The sequence below is a fragment of the Dermatophagoides pteronyssinus genome, unplaced genomic scaffold (genome assembly GCF_027571235.1).
Source record: "Dermatophagoides pteronyssinus isolate colony J.1.1.1.1 unplaced genomic scaffold, Derpt_VIB-CSIC_2022.12 sq0003, whole genome shotgun sequence".
Taxonomy (NCBI): Eukaryota; Metazoa; Arthropoda; class Arachnida; order Sarcoptiformes; family Pyroglyphidae; genus Dermatophagoides; species Dermatophagoides pteronyssinus.
The window spans coordinates 1,025,679-1,046,348 of NW_027461527.1; the positions used below are offsets into that span (position 1 = coordinate 1,025,679).

Below are 20,670 nucleotides of genomic sequence, written 5' to 3' on the forward strand. Positions count from 1 at the left end.
TTTTCGGATTATAATGATAATGATGATAATAGACAACAATTAGATGATCTTCCTCAAATATGGCTTGCATCATGTTTTGACAAGAACTGTAGCCAATTTATATTAGCAGGATTTGAAAAATATTTTCAACAATAGTATCTTTATTTATGTTTGTTTATGTTTTTTAATTCTTGTTTCAAAAATTTATTAAGTTTTATAATTTGATAATAAATATTTATTTTTTTTCATTCAAAAACGTCTTTTATGATGAGCACCCGCTAATATTTTATTGATTTGACGCGCTCTCGCGTGTTTTCCAATTTTTATAATTTCATCAGGTTTTTTATTTATTTTTTTGGTTTAATTTATCGGACAAAAAAATATGGCTGCCGGTCCGATTGCTGAACGTAATCAGGATGCTACCATCTATGTTGGTGGTCTTGATGAAAAAGTTAATGAAAGTATTTTATGGGAATTATTCGTACAAGCTGGTCCTGTCGTCAATGTTCATATGCCTAAAGATCGAGTAACAAATCTACATCAAGGATATGGTTTTGTTGAATTTATGTGCGAAGAAGATGCAGATTATGGAATAAAAATAATGAATATGATTAAACTTTATGGTAAACCGATTCGTGTGAATAAAGCATCGGCACATCAGAAAAATTTGGATGTTGGTGCAAATGTTTTCATCGGTAATCTTGATCCAGAAGTGGACGAAAAACTTTTATACGATACGTTTTCTGCTTTCGGTGTCATTCTTCAAACACCGAAAATTATGCGTGATCCAGAAACGGGAAATTCAAAAGGTTATGCATTTATCAATTTCGCCAGCTTTGAAGCATCAGATGCTGCTATCGAAGCAATGAATGGTCAATATCTTTGTAATAGGCCCATAACAATAAGTTATGCATTCAAAAAAGATGCTAAAGGTGAACGTCATGGTTCGGCTGCCGAAAGATTGTTGGCTGCACAAAATCCATTAGCTCAGGCTGATCGACCTCATCAATTGTTTGCCGATGCTCCACCAACGGCGCCGACAACTGCAGCTGTTCCTGCACCAATGTTGACGCCGATGATGGTTCCACCAGCTGCACCTTCAGCCATTCCAACTATGCCACCACCACCGCCAGTCAACATGTATTATCATGGACAAGATGATCCAGCCGCAACAATGAATATGATGGCCATGAACATGCTGAATTGGCAACATGGTCTTCCGGCAGCAATGCCTCCACCACCTCCGCCACCACCTCCTCCTATGATTAATCATCATCCACATTTGGTTCCACCTCCTCCACCACCACCTTTGCCATTTCCTGGGGCAAACATACATGGATTTGGTGTGCCACCACCACCTCCTCCTGGTCAATAATCAAAATTAACAACTAAAATTAAAAAGAAATTAATTTTGTAAAGAATAGGTTTTTATTCACAAAATTCATTGTAATAACATCATGCAAAAAATTACAAATTCCAATAATTGCACACATTTAAAACAACTCATAATAAATTCTTTGCCAAAAATATCTATGCTTTCACAACACCTTCGGCACGATTTTGTTGTAATGCTTGTTCAAACAATTCATCAAACATATCCGGTTCACATCGTTGTTTCGTTTCGAATCGATCAGTGTTATTATTTCTACGACTTTTCTCATAGTTCTCCATCTGTATAAATTCAAAAAAAAAAATTAAATCAAAATCTTTGATTGATTCAAAAATTACCTTGTCAAATAATTCAATGACAACGGAATCATTATCCAATTCGTTCATATTTTTACCGGTAATCGTTTCAAATAGTTTACGAGGTGATTTAAAGTCACATAATTTTTTCGAAAAAAACTACAAACAAATTGTTAGGTTTTTAATGAAAATTTTTTCTTGCAAATCTCACCTTACAAATGTTGACACAATCTCTCCATAAAAATCTGAATGCCATTGGATGTGTAGTTCTAACTGCTTGCGATACATCGATACACCATAATTTATTCTCATGCCATAATAGATTGTATTCACTTAGATCGGCATGAATCATATCACATTCTTTGTACATTTTTATCATCATTTTTTCGATTTCAGTCCAAATTCTAATGAATAATTCTTCGGAAAATAAAAGGTTTTTAATTGTTGGTGCAGGACGACCTTCACGACCAATAAACGTCATGATTAGGATATGTTTTTTTAAGTGTACAACTTCTGGACAAGGAATTCCAAATTTACGTAATCGATTCTAATTAATTTAATGGAATGATTTTTAATATTAAATTTGAAAATATTGTTTTGTTTTTAAATTACCAAATTATGCATCTCTTTTTCTGCCCACAAAGGTATTGTTAATTTTGGATTTTGTTTGGATAGTTTCCCGGTTTGTTCAAGAATAGGATCACCAATAATATATTGGATACGATCACGAAATTCGGTGATTGTTGTTTTGAAAACCTTAACAGCAACCTCACCCAATGGAATACCTTTTTCAATATTTTGTCCAATAGCATGAATAACTACCGATTCTTTACCGGTAGCAATAATACCATTCATCGTTTCCAAAGTGCCAGCATTGATCAATTTAAATAATAAAATTCTGCTTTTAGCATCAACAGCTTTTTCTGCTGATGATTTTTCTTTTTTCTCATGCAATCGAGCCATACGTTTTCCTTCACTAATACTATGAACTTTTAATGCATTGTATACATTATTTGATAGTTTCATTGGAAATCCACCACCATCACCAGTTCGTATATCGCTTTCAAATTCCATTACCTTACAGGCATTACGACATTTGTTCAATTCAATATCATGTTTAGTGGTTACTTCACCGTTTTTTGCCACAACATAACCTTGTTTACCAATTTTTGGTGCTTGTTTTTCTTTTTGTTCGAAAAAATCCCAATGTTTCGATTCTTCACCATATTCATGATGAATTTCATCATCCAGATCAGAATCGCCAAGATCTTCATCGCGTATACGGCGTAATTTTTCAAATGATAATTGTACTTTAGAATTGGCATTGTATTGTTTTTCTTCCAATTTTAACATTCGATCATGTTCAAGATCAAGTTCATGTTGTAATAATTTGGCCAACATTTCATCATTTGAACAATCAAATTCTTTGGCATCTTTATTCGATGGGCTTCTGTCTTCGGATAGGATTTGATTAACAACAGATTCATCGTCGGAAAAACTTTGATGGGCACTCAAATCTAGTGCCAATTGTTCGGACATGATATCATTGAATGAAATTGATTGTTGTTGTTGTTGCTGATGTGGTGATGGTAATGTTTCAATCGATGTTGATGATTGTTGATCTTGTTCGATCGAATTTTGACTTACCAATTCAGACCAAGTTTTAGGCATTTTTTTCGGAGGGGCAAATTAATTTTAAATATAAAAACAAACAGACTACAATTGATAAAAATCAATAACAAAAGGTATTTATATATAATCTTAGCAGCCACTCAATTACATCAAAACATTAAAACAACAATGATCATCAATAAAAAATGATGAAAACGTTGTTCTTACGTAATTTCGTACAGTTCAACAAATAATGAGCCAAATGTAAAGCAAAAGTAACAGAAGAAAATGTACGTATTTAATACGAAAAATGCAATAATGATGAAAAAAACATTTTAGAATAATCGATTATATCGATTATTTCGTTCGTTAGATTTTTTCGAAAATTTAATTTTTATTCAAATTTTTTTAAAGTATTTTTTTCCAAAGAATCATTGTGGAGACATGCAAATTTTTTTATAAAATTTTATAGTCAAATGAAAGTTTAAAATAAACAATTGAATGTATTTAAATTTCGTAATGAAAAATAATCGACCACAGCTAAAACCGAATTTATTGTTAGGCATTGTCTGTATGAATAGATTCAATTTTATTAGATATCGTAAATAAGCTTGAGAGAATCGACGATTAATTGCTTTATTTTTGATCGATGATGATAACCATTGAAATTTAGCTAACCATTGCGATATTAAACGTGCACTACGTTGATTATATAATGGCAGATTCGATACAGATTGATACAATCCAGTTGTATAGAAAAACATTGATAATAAACCTGGTATGATGCAAAGATTAAATAAATTCATTTGTAATTGACGGCTGGTAAATAAACAGGCCATTATAATCGATGATTTGGATATCATTTCATCATAAACAAAATATGGACTAGCTGTACGATTAACTTTCGTAACATCGGCATATTGTTTAACATATTCAAACTGTTGTCGAGATAGAAATAAAATTGAATTCTGTATGAATGAAATTGAATGATGATCAGTACCAAATGAATTATAATTTCTAAGTAATTTTAATGATGAAAAGAATTGTTTGATTTGTACTTTGGAAAATTCCACAGACACAACAATGAAATTCATCGCTCTGAACAATTGACCCATCATGAAGATAATATGTATGAGTAATGCTAGATATCCAAAAAATGTCAAAATCAATTGGATCAATGTGATCTGATTGATATTGAATAAATGAACAGAATAGTGTACAAATATCGGATAAGAACATAGGATTACAATCGCAGAAATTTGATGACAAATTGTCGACAATATTGTAGTTATTGCATAAAAATTGATGAGATAATTATGAAATTTTGGCTGTAATTTATTATCATCATAATCAAAATTTGATGACCAGAAATTATTCCATGTAAATCGATATCGTAATGTTTCTTTGAATGTAAAAATCCACATCCATTCAAGTATCAAAAAAATGATAATCATTTCGTTCAACAATAAATCCAATCGATCGATTCCAAATATTTTTTCAATATGTTTAATTGAAATTAATGTTTCATCATTGGTTAAAAACATAAGAAAAATAATCGCTGTCCAAGCATTCAATGTATACCATATTGCATGACGAAATGTTTGATAATTGTATGGTATTTTACGTTGTTCATAATCGAACATTGTAAATTCCATACGTGTACCAAAATAATTCCAACATTGAAAACCTTGTTTAAATATATGACCAATTCGTATGTGATATTGTTGACTTTTTAGATAATATTTAATTAAAAATAAAGGTATCTTCATTGTAGTAACAATTGTTTGTTAGTAAGAATTTAATTTTTCACAATATTTTTTTTTCTTGAAATAGATATAAGAAAATTTATCAACAGAACTTTATCGAAGAGATTTTTTTTTTTTGATTGTCAAAATTTCTTTAGATATATTCATTATATATAAAAAAATCGAAAGCCAATTTTCACCAGAAGTTAAAACCAATTATTTTTTGTTCGTATGAACTTTTGGTAAGTAGATATCGTCATGGTAATACATTATTTGCATAAAAAATCGAAATTTTCAATGATTATTTTAAAGAAAAAAAAACATTCTAAGACAAAACAAATTCTAATTCCAAGCCGAAAGCTTGCTATTTCAAATTATTGAAATTGTAACAAAACTTAGATATGGAAATAAAATCGATTCATTTTATTAAAAAAAATATTACATAATAATTCAGTAACGTAATGTTTTTTTCAGATTCCATTGTCATATTGAAAAAAAATGTTAATTTTCATAGAACTTTATGAATAAAAGGATCGAATTGATTCTGACTGGATAACAAATCAATATATATTACGAAAGATTGCTGTCATCTATCAATAATGTAATGGTAAACATTAATTATTTTTAAAAAGAACAATATCTTTATTATCGTCAAGCAAATAGTTATTCATTTCAAACAAATTCTTTTATAAAATTTGATCAATAAAAGAAAATTTAATATGAATAATTGTATATAACGAAATTTGGTGATGAAAAAAAATCGACCACAACTAAAACCAAATTGATTGTTAGTCATTATTGTTATGAATAAATTTAATCGAATTAAATATCTTGATATAATCGAATGATTGATTCGATTTGGATCAATTATTTTCGTCGATGTATTCAATTGTGATCGAGCAATCCCTACGAAAATCGATCGTACACAACGTTGATTATATGATGGTAAACGAGAAGCACGAGAATATAGTCCACTTGTGAAACAAAATATGACCATGAATGCGATAACACAAAAATAACTATTCAAATTCATAAAAGTTTGTTGACTATAGAATATTACACCAATGATGATAGATGATTTTGATAGAAATTCATCGACTGCAAAATGTGCACTTGTTGTTCGATTCAGTTTTGATGTTTCGGCATAAAGTCTAACATATTTCGATTGAAAACGATTCCAGATTAAAGTATTTGTTGCTTTGAATAGACTCAATTTTTTTTGCTTTTGTTTGATGTTCAAAATTCTTTCAGTCGATGAAAATAATTGCTTCAATTGTAATTCGATGAATAACATTGTGAATATTAAAAAATTTGTAATAATGGCAATTTGACTCATCACATATGTTGCAAAAATAATTGTTATGAAGAATCCTGGAAAAGTAATGATCATTTGAACTAACGTTACTTCATTCTTTTGGTAAATTTCAATGCAGTTGTAAACGAATACAATGTATAGAGTTGAATATGTTACAATGTAAGCTCGAATTATAATGAATGCTAAACTTTTAGTCATTGAATAAAAATTCAACAAAAATAAACGAAATTTTGGACAGAATCTATTATTAATCGTAGGCGAACTGTTCACTACACAACAATCGGTCAATGAACATTGATAAGAAATAACCTTCTTAAATGAATATAGCCAAAAATATTGAAAAACGCAATACATTACCACCATTGTAATTATTACAAGATCTAATCGTTGAAATTCAAACGTTTGTTCATATTGTTTTATGGAAATTAGATAATTATTTTCCGGCCAAATAATCATTAACGAATAGATAAGAGTAGTCAAGGATTGAATTAAATTTATCCAAATAGAATGTTTAATTGTTTGAAATGACAAATTGATTTGACGATTTTTATAATCAGATAGAGAATATTCTAATCGTGAATTAAATAATTTGAGATATTCAAAATTTTCAATAAAAATTGATGCAATATCGGGTTTTCGATGTGATCGAATAAACAATATATTTTTGATGATACTCATATTCAGTTTGTTCTCGATTAACCCAAAAAAAAAGAGAATAAAATATTAGTGAAACGAATTTTGCAAGTGACAAAGACAAATATTCTAATGGTTCAACATTGACAACAATGTCAAAATCATAATGAAAGCGATTCTGACAACAAAAAAAAAGAAGTTCCTATTGTATCTGAGTGATTTAACTGGAATCCAGAAATAGTCAAAAATTTTGAAACAGAAATGAAAGAAATTGATGGTTACCATAATTTATTTTTAATAAAAATAAAATAAAAAAAATAGACATGTCGTTATTACATTATAATCGATTAATGATTCTATAGATTGATGAATAAAATTTATGAAACTGAAAAGTTAAAATGAAAAGTTGTTGTTTTTCTCTCGACAATGATGAAGAAAAAATAATTTCTGTTCAACCAAATCCAAAATAACTTTTTTTTTACTAATGAATAGGTACCAAGAACGATAAAAAAGTTGAATTTTAAAAAAATATCCCATTAATTAAATGACGCATGGTAGCTGGGTGTATTTCAATGAAAAACCTAAAATTTGAAATGATTCAATTATATTTTTATCTTTAAAATTCAATGAAATGAAAAATTACCTGATTGTGAATTGATTGCATTACTAAAATGATCTCCATTTGATCTTACTCGTAATTGAAATGGTTTTGAACGAGCTAAATATTAAAAATTTTCAAGATGAAAATGTTTCAAAAGTTAACAATTTAAAACTTACAGATGATGAAATCATGTTCGAGTAATCGAGAACCACAAAAACGATCTTCACCTTGTCCGGTACCTTCCAAAGAACCTTGATCGATACCAATAAAATCATCAAAATTACATTGAACACCACTGGCACCATTTTGACATCTATGAATGTATAAAGAATCCTTATCGATTGTTGGATTCTTATCCAATACAGCATCTTCACGATTTTCGGCTATTTTCAATGAATTTTCTGTTTTTGTTGATGGTAATATTGTAGCCATCATGACAGATGGCGAAGTAGTTTCCAAATTTTCATTTGATTCGTATATAATTTGTGTGGATGTCAAATTTATATTCGGTTCGCCATCTTCGGTTTTTCCTTGCATTCCAAAGAATGGAAATGGTTGAGCACAATCAGTATATTCATTATCTTTGCCTTCATATGGTGCACCAAACATAAACATTCCCGGATTTTCCGTTTCCCATTTGATTGCACAGAAATTCTCTTCATTACGAATACAAGTTGTATAACGTAGATTGGCTAAATATCGTGCACGATATTCAATCTAAATGAATTATTGAAATACAAAAAAAAATGACAATAAGCAATTCGGTCAGATTAATAACCGTAGTCACATACTTTAGGTCCAAAATTAAAACTACGTATAACATCAGTAGCCGATCGATAATATTGTAAACAACCGGAAGGAGCCATATCCAAACTATTACAAGTGATCATGTTGATTTTGATTTTCCATTTACGTAATGCATGAATACCATTTGTTACAATTGATAATACTACCGGATTTTTACTACCTTGTCCCATATCAATATAAACTATTGAAGAAAAAAAAATTAATTATTTACAATTATCTAAAATGGAAATTCAAACAAATTCAACATACTATGTTGGCCAGCATTTTCACCACAAATAATTGGTAAGCGTTCACCGACTGTTGTACGAACCATAAACGAATCGGTCGTACAAAATCCATTCTCATCCGGTTGAGATAAGGAAAATTCTTCAAAATCTAAAAAAAATTCAATTCATTTTAAAAAAACTCGACCCAAACAACATTAAATACAAACCCAATCGTAATTGGCAGATATTGTCCAATTTTTTAATGGTCACCTGACAAGTATTAGTTTCATTTTCAAAGCTTGGATATTGTTTATTAACAAAAAATGTTTCATTCTGATTAGTTTCACCACCGCAAGTAAATTTGAATGAACAACAAGCCGCAAAACCGTTTGCACATCGACCAATAACGGCACCTTTACGATTTAAACATTCACTCTGTATGAAATAATAAAAATAATTTAAATTATAGAAAACAGAAAAAAATAATCAATCGCTTACCTCGTAAAGACAGAGACCAGTCTCTTCATTTTCACCATCACAAGCAGTATTCTGATATCGGATGGCTGAAAATATTCCCGGTAATGATATTGGCCGTAATTGACATTCACCATAATCGACTAGTTGTACCAAAATGATTATAATAATGGTGATAAAAAATGTCCACAATTGAAAATGATGCCTACACGATAACAGCATCATTTTATCGATTATTATTCAATATGTTTTGTTAATATCGATTAAATGAATTGAAGGCAAAAAAACTGAAACAAGAACAATGAATTACTTTCGTACGAAAAAAAAGGAGTAATATCAAGAATCAATGATGATGGAGAACAAAAGTCCTTTTTCTTGTTTTCTTTATCGTTTAAATTTGAAAAGCAAAAAAAAATGAGAGAAAGAATGTAACGATGATGATGATGTTTAATCAATGAATCGATCATGAATCGTAGAACAAATCTCTATCTTTTCTTTGCCACACTATGATCAACTGGTTACTATCATCATCATCATCATCACTAACAACAGCCATATTGGATGGGATTTTCTTCTTCTTCTTCATCTTCTTCTTGCAGATGATCATTCTGAATGTTAAATGTTGTCTATTCTAGTTTCATCGATCGATAAGAAAAAAAAGTATTTTCAAGTCAACCAGGAAATCACCATAATCATTTTATATTTGGGATGCTGTGTGTGTGTGTGTGTGTGTGTTTAGGATTCGCCCAATCATACTAGGTGCAGTATACAAACAACATTGGCAATCGAAGGAAAATCCAGTTTTCAACATTGTATGATTATTATCCGACCAACAAAAAAAAATCATTTATAATCATATTACCGAAAACAGACGATAAATAATTTCAACATTACAAAGGTCACTGTATGTTTATGATGATAATGAAATAGTAATAGAGAAAAAAAAGTAATAACCACTATTGCTGAACAAGTTTGTTTCGATAAGGTGTTTTTTCACCGAAAAAGATGATGCTTTCAAGCAAAAAAAAAAAACATTTGAAAAGACTAGAATCATTTATTACTTGATGTAATAAATTTGGTATTTTTTTCCCCACTAATGTCAACGTCTTGGTATGATTCTTTGACCTTTTTTGATCTTGAAATTCATGTTCAGATTGATTGTGTGTGTGGGGGGAAGGAATGCAAATTCATTTGGTGCATGAATAACCTGAATTTCTTTTTTTCTCATGACGGAAATATGTAGATCAAAATGAGATTGGTCATTTCGAATGATTTGAAGTAGATTTATGATTTGAATTTTATGTTTATATGAACGGGTACCATCATCATTTTTCATTATGATCAACATTAAAAAAAAAGATGAACCGGTCTTTGTATTTTTTATCATCTCTTTTTCATCCAACTAGCTTTGATCTTGTTCTTTCTTCATCCGTTTGATAGAGGAAATTTTTTTTTGTAAAGAAGAAGGAAAAAAATTTGTCCACTATAAAAAGCTCGTTCTATATTCTTACGATTGGTCAATCTTTCTAAAATAACTGTCCAGTGTCAATTCAAACAATAATTTTTTCCTTTGTAATTTTCTTGTTTAGTTTTTTTTTGTTCACATCAAACAAATAATTTCGGCTATGTTCAATAGTTTTATTCTGAAATTCATATGAAATTAATATTTTAAAAATAAAATTCATTCATCAAATTAAATTAAATTAAATTAAATCATCAAATTAAATAAGAAAATAATCAAAAATATAAAATAAAATAAAATGGTAATTACTTCTTACATCTTTTGTCTGATTGATTGATTATTGGATATTTAATCCATTCATTCATCTTATATTTAATTGATTATGTTCAAAATAGTTTCGTATCAGCTTGTTATTGGTACCATTGGCAATCGCTACCGTTGTCTATAGTCAAGGATCATTTCGACCACCATCAATTCCGGCTATAATTGCCATTCTTCGTTACCAGAATAGTCCATGTACTACCGATTCAAATACACCGGGTACTTGTTTAGCTCAAAATGATTGTTTAGCAAGACAAGGTACACCTGATGGTACATGTGCTTCAGGTTTTGCATCATGTTGTAATTTTAAATTTACATGTGGTGGACGTACTAAAGAAAATGAAACAATTTTTGTCAATCATTTGTATCCAAAAACTGATAATGGAACAAATACCTGTCAGGTTACCATTGATAAACAACCAAATGTTTGTCAACTACGATTAGGTAATTATTCGATGAATCGATTTTAATATTTTTTAAAACTTAATTTTAAATGTTTGGAAATGTTTAATTTAAATTTATTTACTGTAATCAATTTTCTTCATTCATATGGACTAAAGATTTCGAAGAATTTTCTTTGGCTCAACCGGATGAAAATGGTCAATGTACAACTGATTCGTTTATGGTACGTACCACTGTTGGAGAACGATTGCCAATTCTGTGTGGTGAAAACAATGGTCAACATCTTTATGTCGATATGGGTCGTGGTTCAGCCAATCCAGTTGTCTTATCTGTAGTCACCAATGGTGATATGATTGGCCGTAAATGGAAAGTCAAGATTAACATGATTCCATGTAACAATTTGGATATGGCACCATCAGGATGTTTACAATATTTCCGATCACCATCGTCTGTTATTCAAAGTTTCAACTATGGTTTGCCAGTACGTGGACAAATGATCCTTTTTTTTACCAATTTCATTTTGTTAATTTGATTTGCAATTTTTTTTAAAATGATTTATTTAGATGGAAGGTCGTGCCCGATATTTATCTAATCTACGATACACAGCCTGCGTTCGTGTTGAAGAAAATTTCTGTTCAATCAAATGGGAAACCGAAATTCCCGGTTCATTTTCATGGGGTGCCCCATATGAAGGAAATCTTACAGCTCGTGGTGCTAGCGGTGGTCTTTGCAATGTTGATGATTTTATCGGTATCGATCAAGGAAGTGCCGAAGGTAGCGGACCAGGTGAAGATCGCCTTTGTGGTACTAAACTCTTACAAGATGATTATGTTATTTGTAAGTATTTTTTATATATATTATTTTATTGATTAATATGTAAAAAAATGCAAATTCAATTTAAATCAAATTTTTTCCTTCTATCAGCTCGATCAAAACCATTCCAGCTTAAAGTACGATCAAATAGTGATCAAAAATTGAATGCCGAAAATTCTCAACATGGTAAGTAGTTTATTCACTTTAATATTATTTTGCCATCATGTATTTCGTGATGACCGATAATAGCGTTAAGCTCAATGACCTCATCTTGAAATGTTAAATCTTCATCTGACCCTTCACCCACCATGTAAACAGTTATTTATGATCATGATAATAATCTAAGAATTATCATTTTAAATTGCATAAATCAAACCTGAATGTCTTTTATAGAAAAATTCGGATCCACCTTGATAATTTTCAATGATAAAGATAACTTTAATTAATTTTTTTTTAAATTCCTTCTTTTCTCCTATAGGTTTCAGTCTTCGTTATGTTCAACTTCCTTGTGTGATTTAATCTTCTCAAGCTCTTCTCTCTTTTCAAATTTTCATTCGGATCTTTATAACACCAGCAAATTTTCTATTCCTTTTTTTCGAAACATCAATCAAAATATACCCTCTATTTCCTTCTGAATGTTATCATCATCACCAAATCACTAAAATATTATTATAGCGAATAACAAAACAAAACAAGGATTTGACCTAACCTTCTTTTTTTGCATCGATCGAATCGAATGAAAATGCACTTGGAAATATTTCTTTGAACTTCAAAATTCATACAACAATAAATAAAACAAAAAAATAATTTTACGAGCTTATTATTATTATGGCCATCATAATCATCAATAGAATGAGGTTGAATTTTGATGATGGCGCCCATCGACAATAATTACCATTCGTTCTGTACATACATTGGAATATATAACTTTGACATTGAACTTGAAAAAAAAACAAAATTTGGAAAAAAATCTTTTCCACCTTTTCCAAGCCCACCGCTGCCGTAAAACCAAAACTTTTACAAAATTTATTGATGAAATAATTTTCTCAAAATTACCATCATCATCAACTTCATCATCATATTTCACACACAAACATTTTTTTTTATCTAAATCATATGAATCTCTAAATTATTTATATTTATTTATTTATTTATATTACAAAATAAAGAATGAGAACATTAAATTGAACATTTTTTTTTCTTATGAGAATTTTGAATTATCTTAATTATCAAAAATTAAACTGAAAATATTTTGAAAAAAAACCAAGAAATTGATATGAAGAAAATTCAAGATTATTCTACAAATCAAAATAACCCAAATTTGTTGTATAATGTTGAAAGTTACTGTCATCATTGCCGACAGGTAATTAAAATTCAATCCTGAAATAATGGCCATCAACCGTGAACTAGAAAAAAAAAGAATATAAATGCGTGTGTGTCAAACTAGTTTCAAACATCTTTTTAATCTTTGATTGGGTTTTTCTTTGTTGCATTTTTCATATTCAAATAAAGAACAACATTGAAAATGTATTTGTGTATCGAAAGAGACAAGAAAAAAAAATACCAAAAATGGGTTCATCATGCGATGGCAAAAGATAACCTTCGAACAGCTAGCTAGGGAGAGAAAAAAAAACTCCAATGAATAAATGAATTTTTTTTCATCCTTAATCAACTTTTCTACTCATTTCTTCATGTCAAGATTCCATCGTATAGTTCCAGTCAAAATTTATGCGGTTAGTGACCCATTACTTCCGTACTAAAGATAATTTTTTTCCCTTATATATTATTTCAATATTTTGATTCAGATTGGTTTTTTAGTTCGAGTTGATTGGGTAGGTTAACCGAAACATATATATATGAAAGATGTAACAACTAGTTTGAAATAATCATAACGATTAAAATGTCAGTTGGGAAAATAAAAAAAAACGAAGAACAGGAACCAAAAGTACTGGTAAGAACAGGTGAAAATCAATCTTGTTTCTTGTTTTTTTATTTCATGGATTTTTATTTAAAAAAACTGGGTACTAAAATAAAAAAACAAAAAGAAAAAAATCTGCTCAAAAAATAATAATTAAAACTACCATTCAAAAGTCTTCTTCTTCGTCATCGTCGTCTTCATTAAAGTTTTGTAGATCAGCGAGCAAAAGACTATCATAATTGAGATTCTCGTTGTTTTCTGTTTGATGTTGTGTCGTGTTAGTCGTCATCGTTGTTGTTGTTGGCCATAGTCAAGTTTTGATCATCATATTTGTTCGATCATATCGAATCATAAAACACTGGATTACAAACATAAATATAAAACGATAAACAGTTACGTCATAGAAAAAAAATCAATCAATCAAAAAAAAATGTTCCTTAATCATCTGATAATTACGTTGACTATTGTTACCATCGGCCTTGTGAAACATTCGGAACAAACAGATGCAACAGCAAGACAATTCTGGCGACCAGGTTCCGGAATATTCAATACATTACGTTTACAGAATACACCATGTTCGGCTGAAAGTGGTGAAGTTGGTACATGTATGTCAGAATCTGATTGTAAAACTCGACAAGGTTTCAGTGTAGGAACATGTGGCCGTAGTGGTTTGGTTTGTTGTAATATGAAATTTACTTGTGGTGGTAAGACAGCCAAAAATGAAACATTATTTGTTAATCCATCATATCCGGCCGGTGAGAATGGTACGAATACATGTCAGGTGACCATTCAAAATAATCCGGGTGTTTGTCAACTTCGATTGGGTAATGTTAACGAATGAATTTTGTTGAAATGAATAAATTTTAATGAAAATTTTTATTATTATTCACATCTCATTAGATTTGGAAGAATTTTCGTTGGCTCAACCGGATGAATATGGCCGTTGTACTAAAGATTCTTTCATGGTTCGTACAACTGTTGGTGAACGATTACCAATGCTTTGTGGAGATAATAAAGGTCAACATCTATATGTTGATATGGGTCGTGGTTCAGCTAATCCAGTCGTATTGTCCGTTATTACCAATGAATTGGAAAATGTTAGCCGTAAATGGAAAATTAGAATCTCATTCATCAAATGTGACAATTATGTTATGGCTCCGTCCGGTTGTTTACAATATTATCGATCACCATCCGATGTGATCCGTTCATTCAATTATGGACCAAAAGTATTTTGTTTAATTTGACTTGATTTTAATCAAATAATCTATATAAATTATATTTCTAGATTGATGGTCGATCCCGATATTTAGCTAATTTACGATATACAACCTGTATTCGTGTCGAGGAAAATTTCTGTGCAATTAAATGGACAACCGAAACACCGGAATCATTTTCATGGGGTATTTCCAATGATCCGATGTATACGTCACAGGCAAACATTAGTTCATATGGATTGACTGGATCATTATGTAATGATGATGATTTCATTGGCATTGATCAAGGTTCACAAGAAGGAAGTGGTGTCGGTGAAGATCGATTCTGTGGTGATCGATTATTTTATAGTAATTTGGTCATTTGTAAGTCATTACTAATTATTGTTGATGTTTTTTTTTAATTAATTTTAATTCAATTATCAATCAATTCTAATTATAGCTCGATCAAAACCATTCCAATTGAAATTACGTTCAAATAGTGATCAAACGGAAAATGCTCGATTTTCACAGAATGGAATAGCGCTTCGATATACACAATTACCATGTGTAAACTGATAAAGTGATTCGATTAGAAAGCGATGAATGATTTCGATGAATTTCAAATCAACAATCAAATAAAAAAAGATTTTCACTGACAAAACACACACACACACACATATACCAACACTAATAGGGAAGTAATTAAACAAAAAAAGAAAAGAAAAGAAAAGAAATTCTTTTATTAATCGAAAAAATTATATGATTTAATAATTTACTTACCGATTCAAATTACCGAAAAATTAAAGCCTGAATTATTTATTTATTTATTTATTTATCATTCATATATGACAGAATATTCTTGACGAAAAAATAAAATCAAATAAATTATTTTTTGTTTAGAAAATTTTTCATTTTTTAACCAAAATTTTTCATCTGTCTGCAATAATGTTGATCATTATTGATAATTATTGGCTTTTCCTGTTTAATTCAATGATTTCCTTTATTTATTTATTTTTTTCTCATGTTAAATTTATCAACAAACCATATCATAGCTAAAATCAAAAAAATGCGACAAAAGAAAAACATTGATAAATCAGGATGTTGTTGTTATCATTATCGTTGATTTGATTTGGCTTCTATATCAGTTTATTATTTAGAGAAACATGATACAATTTTCATGATTACAGCATAGAAAATTCAATGGAAGAGTGATTTAAAAAAAGTTTGAAAGTTCAGAAATGGTTGTTATTATTTTTTCTTGTTCTTGTTGGTTAATGGTTGAAAAACGAATGTGATATAACTAAAATTTTCAAACAATGTTATGGCCTAATGTTGAGACCTTAGATTATTATCATGGTCGTTTGGATCGCTTACAAGCGGAAAAATTTCTCACTCATGATGGACAATTTTTACTTCGTTATACCGTACAACGAGTGAATGATAATGAACAAAAATTATTGGTTCTATCCTGTCAACATCGTAATCAACATTTACATTTTATAATTCATGAAATCATCACTCAAGATGTTGGATGTCGAAGATTTTATTTTGAAAATAAATCATTCGCATTGGTGTCCGATTTAATTAGCTACTATGTGATTAATCGTATTCCAATAACCATCGAATCCGGTGCTATCATTATTGAGCCGATTGATTGTCGTTTAGATTGCCGAATGATCACAGCAATTCAATTGAATGAATCAAATAATAATCAATCGACATCGACATCGATTATCAATGTTTTACTTGAACATGATGCTGAATTTTTGGCCAAACAACTACTCAAAAGTAATATTCGATTCATAATGAATAAATGTAAAGTTGCCGGAATAAATGAATCAATTTGTTCGGGTCTTGAATTGATGTTGTTACCCGAAGGAACACAGCTTCGAAAAGATCTAATTATTCGACATGAATGTCTTAAATATTTTGTTATAACAACTATTCTAAAACAAACCGATCAATCCAAACAATTGGAATTGATACGAAAATGGATGGAAATTGCCGAACGATTAGAGAATAGCATACATGATCATTTTGGTTTCGGTTCAATTATGTTTGGTCTTTGTTTTCCACGAATTCAGGATTCAACAATGTGGAAAATTTTTGGACAGAAATATGGTGAAAATATTCGCATATTCGAAAATAGTCTTCGTTTTAGATTCACCAATTATCTGAACAATTCACGAATTTCATCATCATCCAATACATGTTTGCCGTTTATTATTCAACTTTGCCATATTATTGAATATTCACATATTGTCGATACTAATTTTTTGCCCAAATTTATTGATGCAAAATTTGATGTAAGTCTGATTTATATGATTATATTTTGAATTTACCTGAATTTTATTTATTTCAAATGAAAAAAGCAATCATCACTTTTGGAATTTGATAAACAAATTGGCCTGAATAACTTTGGTTTGGAAGATATAATCGAACTAACTGAACTAAGTGATCAAATTATTAAAAATCTTGAACAATTCGATCATAATTTTCAATCAATAATTTTCCGATCAACTTCCAAACATCAACAAGTGGATACAAATGTTGATCAATTATTTCGTACAGATTTTCATGTACGATTTTTATTTGAAAATAAACATCAACATCGATCGATAAATGAAAAAATTAAACTAAATTCCGAAGATTTTTATCGTCTAGAATCAAGTTTGAATGATGATCATCAATTTGTTGGTTGTATGAAATCAAGAAATTTTATTTTATAAGTTTTAATGAATGAATGAATGAATGAATACTTTTTATGTGTTTGTGAATGGGTGGGTATTTGTGATTGATGTTTGGTTTTTGTTTACGGAACAAGGGTAACAAATTATACAGAAACAATCATGCACATTATTTGAATAATTTAAGAACATTTTGTATTATAAATAAATAATATTTGTATGTTAAGAAAAAAAAGAAAAAGAAAACAAAAATTAAAATGATCTTGAATAAGAATTACAGACCAAAGAATAATAATAATAATAATGATGATGATAATGATAATGGTGATGAAAAACGAAATGTCAATATATTGATCATAATTTTAATAATCAATAAATTTTGGATATTAAATGAACAAACAAAAAAAAAGAAAGAAAACAAATTGACATTCAATTATTCATCGTTCGCTAAGCGATGAGAAAGAAATGAGAGAAAAAAAGGAAGAAATAATTCTTTTCAATTAGAACAATTCATTCATCTTGATGATGATTCTATCCAAAAAAAAATTTCAGTGATTTTTGACTATTCAGTAATCGACGAATGACAATCAATTTCATCTACAAATGATGATTTGTTGTTGTTTGTTTATATTTTAAAGCTTTTTTTTTATAAATATCCAGCACAAAATAAAAGTGAACGGATTCTCAGTATCGATGCGTGTGTGTTTTCAATGATAGAATGTTAATGAATGAATAATTATTTATCTGGTTTCTATGTTGTTTGGTATACAAAATGAAAAAAAAACAAAACGAAAAAAAAAACATTGCAATTTATAATTTTTTTTCTTGAAGTGAGTATTTTCCATTAATTAGTCTTTTTTCTGAAATATTTTCTCATATACCTGGTTTACTTTTTCATGTATATAATATAACAATGAATCATTATCGGAAATTTTGAAAAATTTATTCTGTAGGATTTTTTTTTCGTTGTCTATTGATTTGTTCTGTTATGTTTAGTTGTTGTATCTTTTTTTCTTGTATCGCTTCATTGGACATGTGAACTGTAATGTATAATTGAATATTTGTGACTGTCAAATAAAATGATCAACGAAATTCGTATACTTGGATCGAATTTTCAGGTATATGTTTGAGGTTTAACGATTGGAACCTATGTACGAAATACAAAAAAAAATGATGAGTATAATTTCTCAAATTTCGTAAAATGAATAGAATTTTACCATTCAGACTGTCTATGATAGTAATAACCTTCAATGGTTGCTTTCGATTTAGTAAAACAGATGTAATAGAAACCGGCAAAGCTGGCGCCATTAATATCCTGTGATCGTATTATGAAGAAGAATTGTATTAAATATATAAACCAAATAGATTGATTGATTTACTTACTTTTACCGTATGATCGGGTACAAGAAAATGTTCTTTCCACCTCATGAAAACATGATCAGTATTTTCCAATTGTTTATAATCGAAATTATCACAATTAAAATTTTTCGAATATTGTGCAAAACTTTCGAAACGGTTCCAATGTTTTCTGTGCATAAAATGAAATTTAAATAAATAAAATTGATTGCAAAAAAATCTACCAACCTATCAATATCTTCATCAGCTTCCCATTTTCTTGTCAAAAATGGATATTTTTCCGAAATGATTTCGCCATCGAAAAATGTAGTCAACGTTGGATATTCTTCAGTCAGACCTTTGATCATTAGATAGCCACAAAGGTATGAGTTGGATTCGTCAACATTCTGTTGATAAAAAAAACAAAACATTAAAATACTGTTAAATTGATAATTGTCATTGATTATCGAATGTCATTCATACCTGAAAAATGACTTCGACTTCATATGAATTTCCTTTGGATTTTTGATAACCACCGAATTTTGATCCAGAAAATAACAACGAATGCGTGATGCCCAATTGTGATGAATGTACCAACGGTGATGGACAGAACAACGTGGGCTTGATCTTCGGTTTATTAACTGTCGATGTTGCTGTCGTCGATGATTTCATCATGCTATTATAATTGTTTACATCCGTGTTTTTATTTGGAAAATTGGCCTTCTCGTGACAACAATCATCTTCACAAATGCAATCACAATTATCATCAATATTGTGCAGCATTTGCTGACTGAATCCAGTTAAATTTGAACTGTATCGAACGGGCATAATATAATAATATTACCAAACAAATATAAACGATGTCGATGATTCGATTGGTGAACACCAATCAATTTTTATTTCAATCTTCAAGATGCCGCTGTTATTCTGTTTCTATAGACGAATAAATCAATCACCGCTTTGTTTGTCGGTATTGTCTTTATTGTTGATGATTAAATTTTACCTGAAATCAATACATGATTATATGTAAAATTTTGCCAATTCATTTCCCATTGATTAACACGTACATAAGAAATTTGTTTAGACCAATCGAAACGGTGAATGAAATGAAAGTATAAAATAAATTTATTTTTGTCGTCACCGCGTATATGGCGAGTTAATGGCAATGTAATTTTACAATGTTATGATTTTTGTTGTTGTCTTCGTTGCCAAATATTGGATATATAACAGATATTCCATGGATTGTTTTGATGGATGAATTTTTTTTTTACTAAATAATTGAATGGAAATATCTCTTCAAAGAGCCAAACTGATGGATATAACTTCTTACATACAAACATACATTTCTAAATGAATACTTTTTATCCATAAGAACCCAATGACAATCATATAGATAAATAGTACCGAATAAAGTTGTTTTGTTTTCTATTCTGCGAGTCAATTTATCCGTACGGATAAAACGTTACAGAAATAAAAACAAAA

At 29.4% G+C, this 20,670-nt stretch overlaps 8 protein-coding genes and 1 long non-coding RNA gene across 10 annotated transcripts; 4 read left to right on the forward strand and 5 right to left on the reverse strand.

Moving 5' to 3' along the window:
* Window positions 1–261: 261 nt before the first annotated feature.
* Window positions 262–1,508, forward strand: Spx (Spliceosomal protein on the X). The gene has a single exon (XM_027348455.2). The coding sequence runs from the start codon at window positions 362–364 to the stop codon at window positions 1,352–1,354; it is 993 nt and encodes a 330-aa protein (XP_027204256.1). The 5' UTR covers window positions 262–361; the 3' UTR covers window positions 1,355–1,508.
* LOC113797928 (serine/threonine-protein kinase RIO3) lies at window positions 1,385–3,550 on the reverse strand. Its single transcript, XM_027348398.2, has 4 exons — window positions 2,278–3,550; window positions 1,877–2,212; window positions 1,708–1,824; window positions 1,385–1,650 (listed from the first exon to the last, which is right to left on the reverse strand). Exons 1-4 carry the CDS (start codon window positions 3,334–3,336, stop codon window positions 1,510–1,512), a joined length of 1,653 nt encoding a protein of 550 aa, XP_027204199.1. The 5' UTR covers window positions 3,337–3,550; the 3' UTR covers window positions 1,385–1,509.
* Window positions 3,551–3,707: 157 nt separating this feature from the next.
* LOC113797840 (uncharacterized) lies at window positions 3,708–5,045 on the reverse strand. Its single transcript, XM_075825036.1, has 2 exons — window positions 4,901–5,045; window positions 3,708–4,678 (listed from the first exon to the last, which is right to left on the reverse strand). The coding sequence occupies exons 1-2, from the start codon at window positions 5,043–5,045 to the stop codon at window positions 3,708–3,710; spliced, it is 1,116 nt and encodes a 371-aa protein (XP_075681151.1).
* Window positions 5,046–7,240: 2,195 nt separating this feature from the next.
* On the reverse strand, window positions 7,241–9,678 carry LOC113797949 (uncharacterized). Its single transcript, XM_027348423.2, has 7 exons — window positions 9,082–9,678; window positions 8,811–9,018; window positions 8,627–8,752; window positions 8,362–8,558; window positions 7,747–8,287; window positions 7,613–7,687; window positions 7,241–7,550 (listed from the first exon to the last, which is right to left on the reverse strand). Exons 1-7 carry the CDS (start codon window positions 9,280–9,282, stop codon window positions 7,510–7,512), a joined length of 1,389 nt encoding a protein of 462 aa, XP_027204224.1. The 5' UTR covers window positions 9,283–9,678; the 3' UTR covers window positions 7,241–7,509.
* Window positions 9,679–10,588: 910 nt separating this feature from the next.
* LOC113797916 (uncharacterized) lies at window positions 10,589–13,259 on the forward strand. The gene is made up of 6 exons (XM_075825152.1): window positions 10,589–10,820; window positions 10,915–11,284; window positions 11,401–11,723; window positions 11,806–12,079; window positions 12,167–12,241; window positions 12,534–13,259. Exons 1-6 carry the CDS (start codon window positions 10,818–10,820, stop codon window positions 12,572–12,574), a joined length of 1,086 nt encoding a protein of 361 aa, XP_075681267.1. The 5' UTR covers window positions 10,589–10,817; the 3' UTR covers window positions 12,575–13,259.
* On the reverse strand, window positions 13,132–14,278 carry LOC142646387 (uncharacterized). The gene is made up of 2 exons (XR_012847341.1): window positions 14,137–14,278; window positions 13,132–14,079 (listed from the first exon to the last, which is right to left on the reverse strand). It is a non-coding gene; the product is annotated as an uncharacterized LOC142646387 (long non-coding RNA).
* On the forward strand, window positions 14,196–16,070 carry LOC142646386 (uncharacterized). Its single transcript, XM_075825151.1, has 4 exons — window positions 14,196–14,797; window positions 14,874–15,199; window positions 15,259–15,550; window positions 15,627–16,070. Exons 1-4 carry the CDS (start codon window positions 14,404–14,406, stop codon window positions 15,740–15,742), a joined length of 1,128 nt encoding a protein of 375 aa, XP_075681266.1. The 5' UTR covers window positions 14,196–14,403; the 3' UTR covers window positions 15,743–16,070.
* Window positions 16,071–16,355: 285 nt separating this feature from the next.
* On the forward strand, window positions 16,356–17,895 carry LOC113797956 (breast cancer anti-estrogen resistance protein 3 homolog). Its single transcript, XM_027348428.2, has 2 exons — window positions 16,356–17,472; window positions 17,539–17,895. Exons 1-2 carry the CDS (start codon window positions 16,483–16,485, stop codon window positions 17,893–17,895), a joined length of 1,347 nt encoding a protein of 448 aa, XP_027204229.2. The 5' UTR covers window positions 16,356–16,482.
* On the reverse strand, window positions 17,857–20,546 carry LOC113797994 (glucose-induced degradation protein 4 homolog). Of its 2 annotated transcripts, XM_027348470.2 has the most exons (6): window positions 20,256–20,546; window positions 19,672–20,191; window positions 19,438–19,595; window positions 19,237–19,381; window positions 19,071–19,168; window positions 17,857–19,000 (listed from the first exon to the last, which is right to left on the reverse strand). In XM_027348470.2, the coding sequence occupies exons 2-6, from the start codon at window positions 20,014–20,016 to the stop codon at window positions 18,937–18,939; spliced, it is 810 nt and encodes a 269-aa protein (XP_027204271.1). In that variant the 5' UTR covers window positions 20,017–20,191; window positions 20,256–20,546; the 3' UTR covers window positions 17,857–18,936. The 2 variants fall into 2 exon arrangements, with proteins under 2 accessions (XP_027204271.1, XP_075681268.1); XM_075825153.1 differs by having other exon boundaries at window positions 19,672–20,546.
* Between the last annotated feature and the right edge of the window lie 124 nt (window positions 20,547–20,670).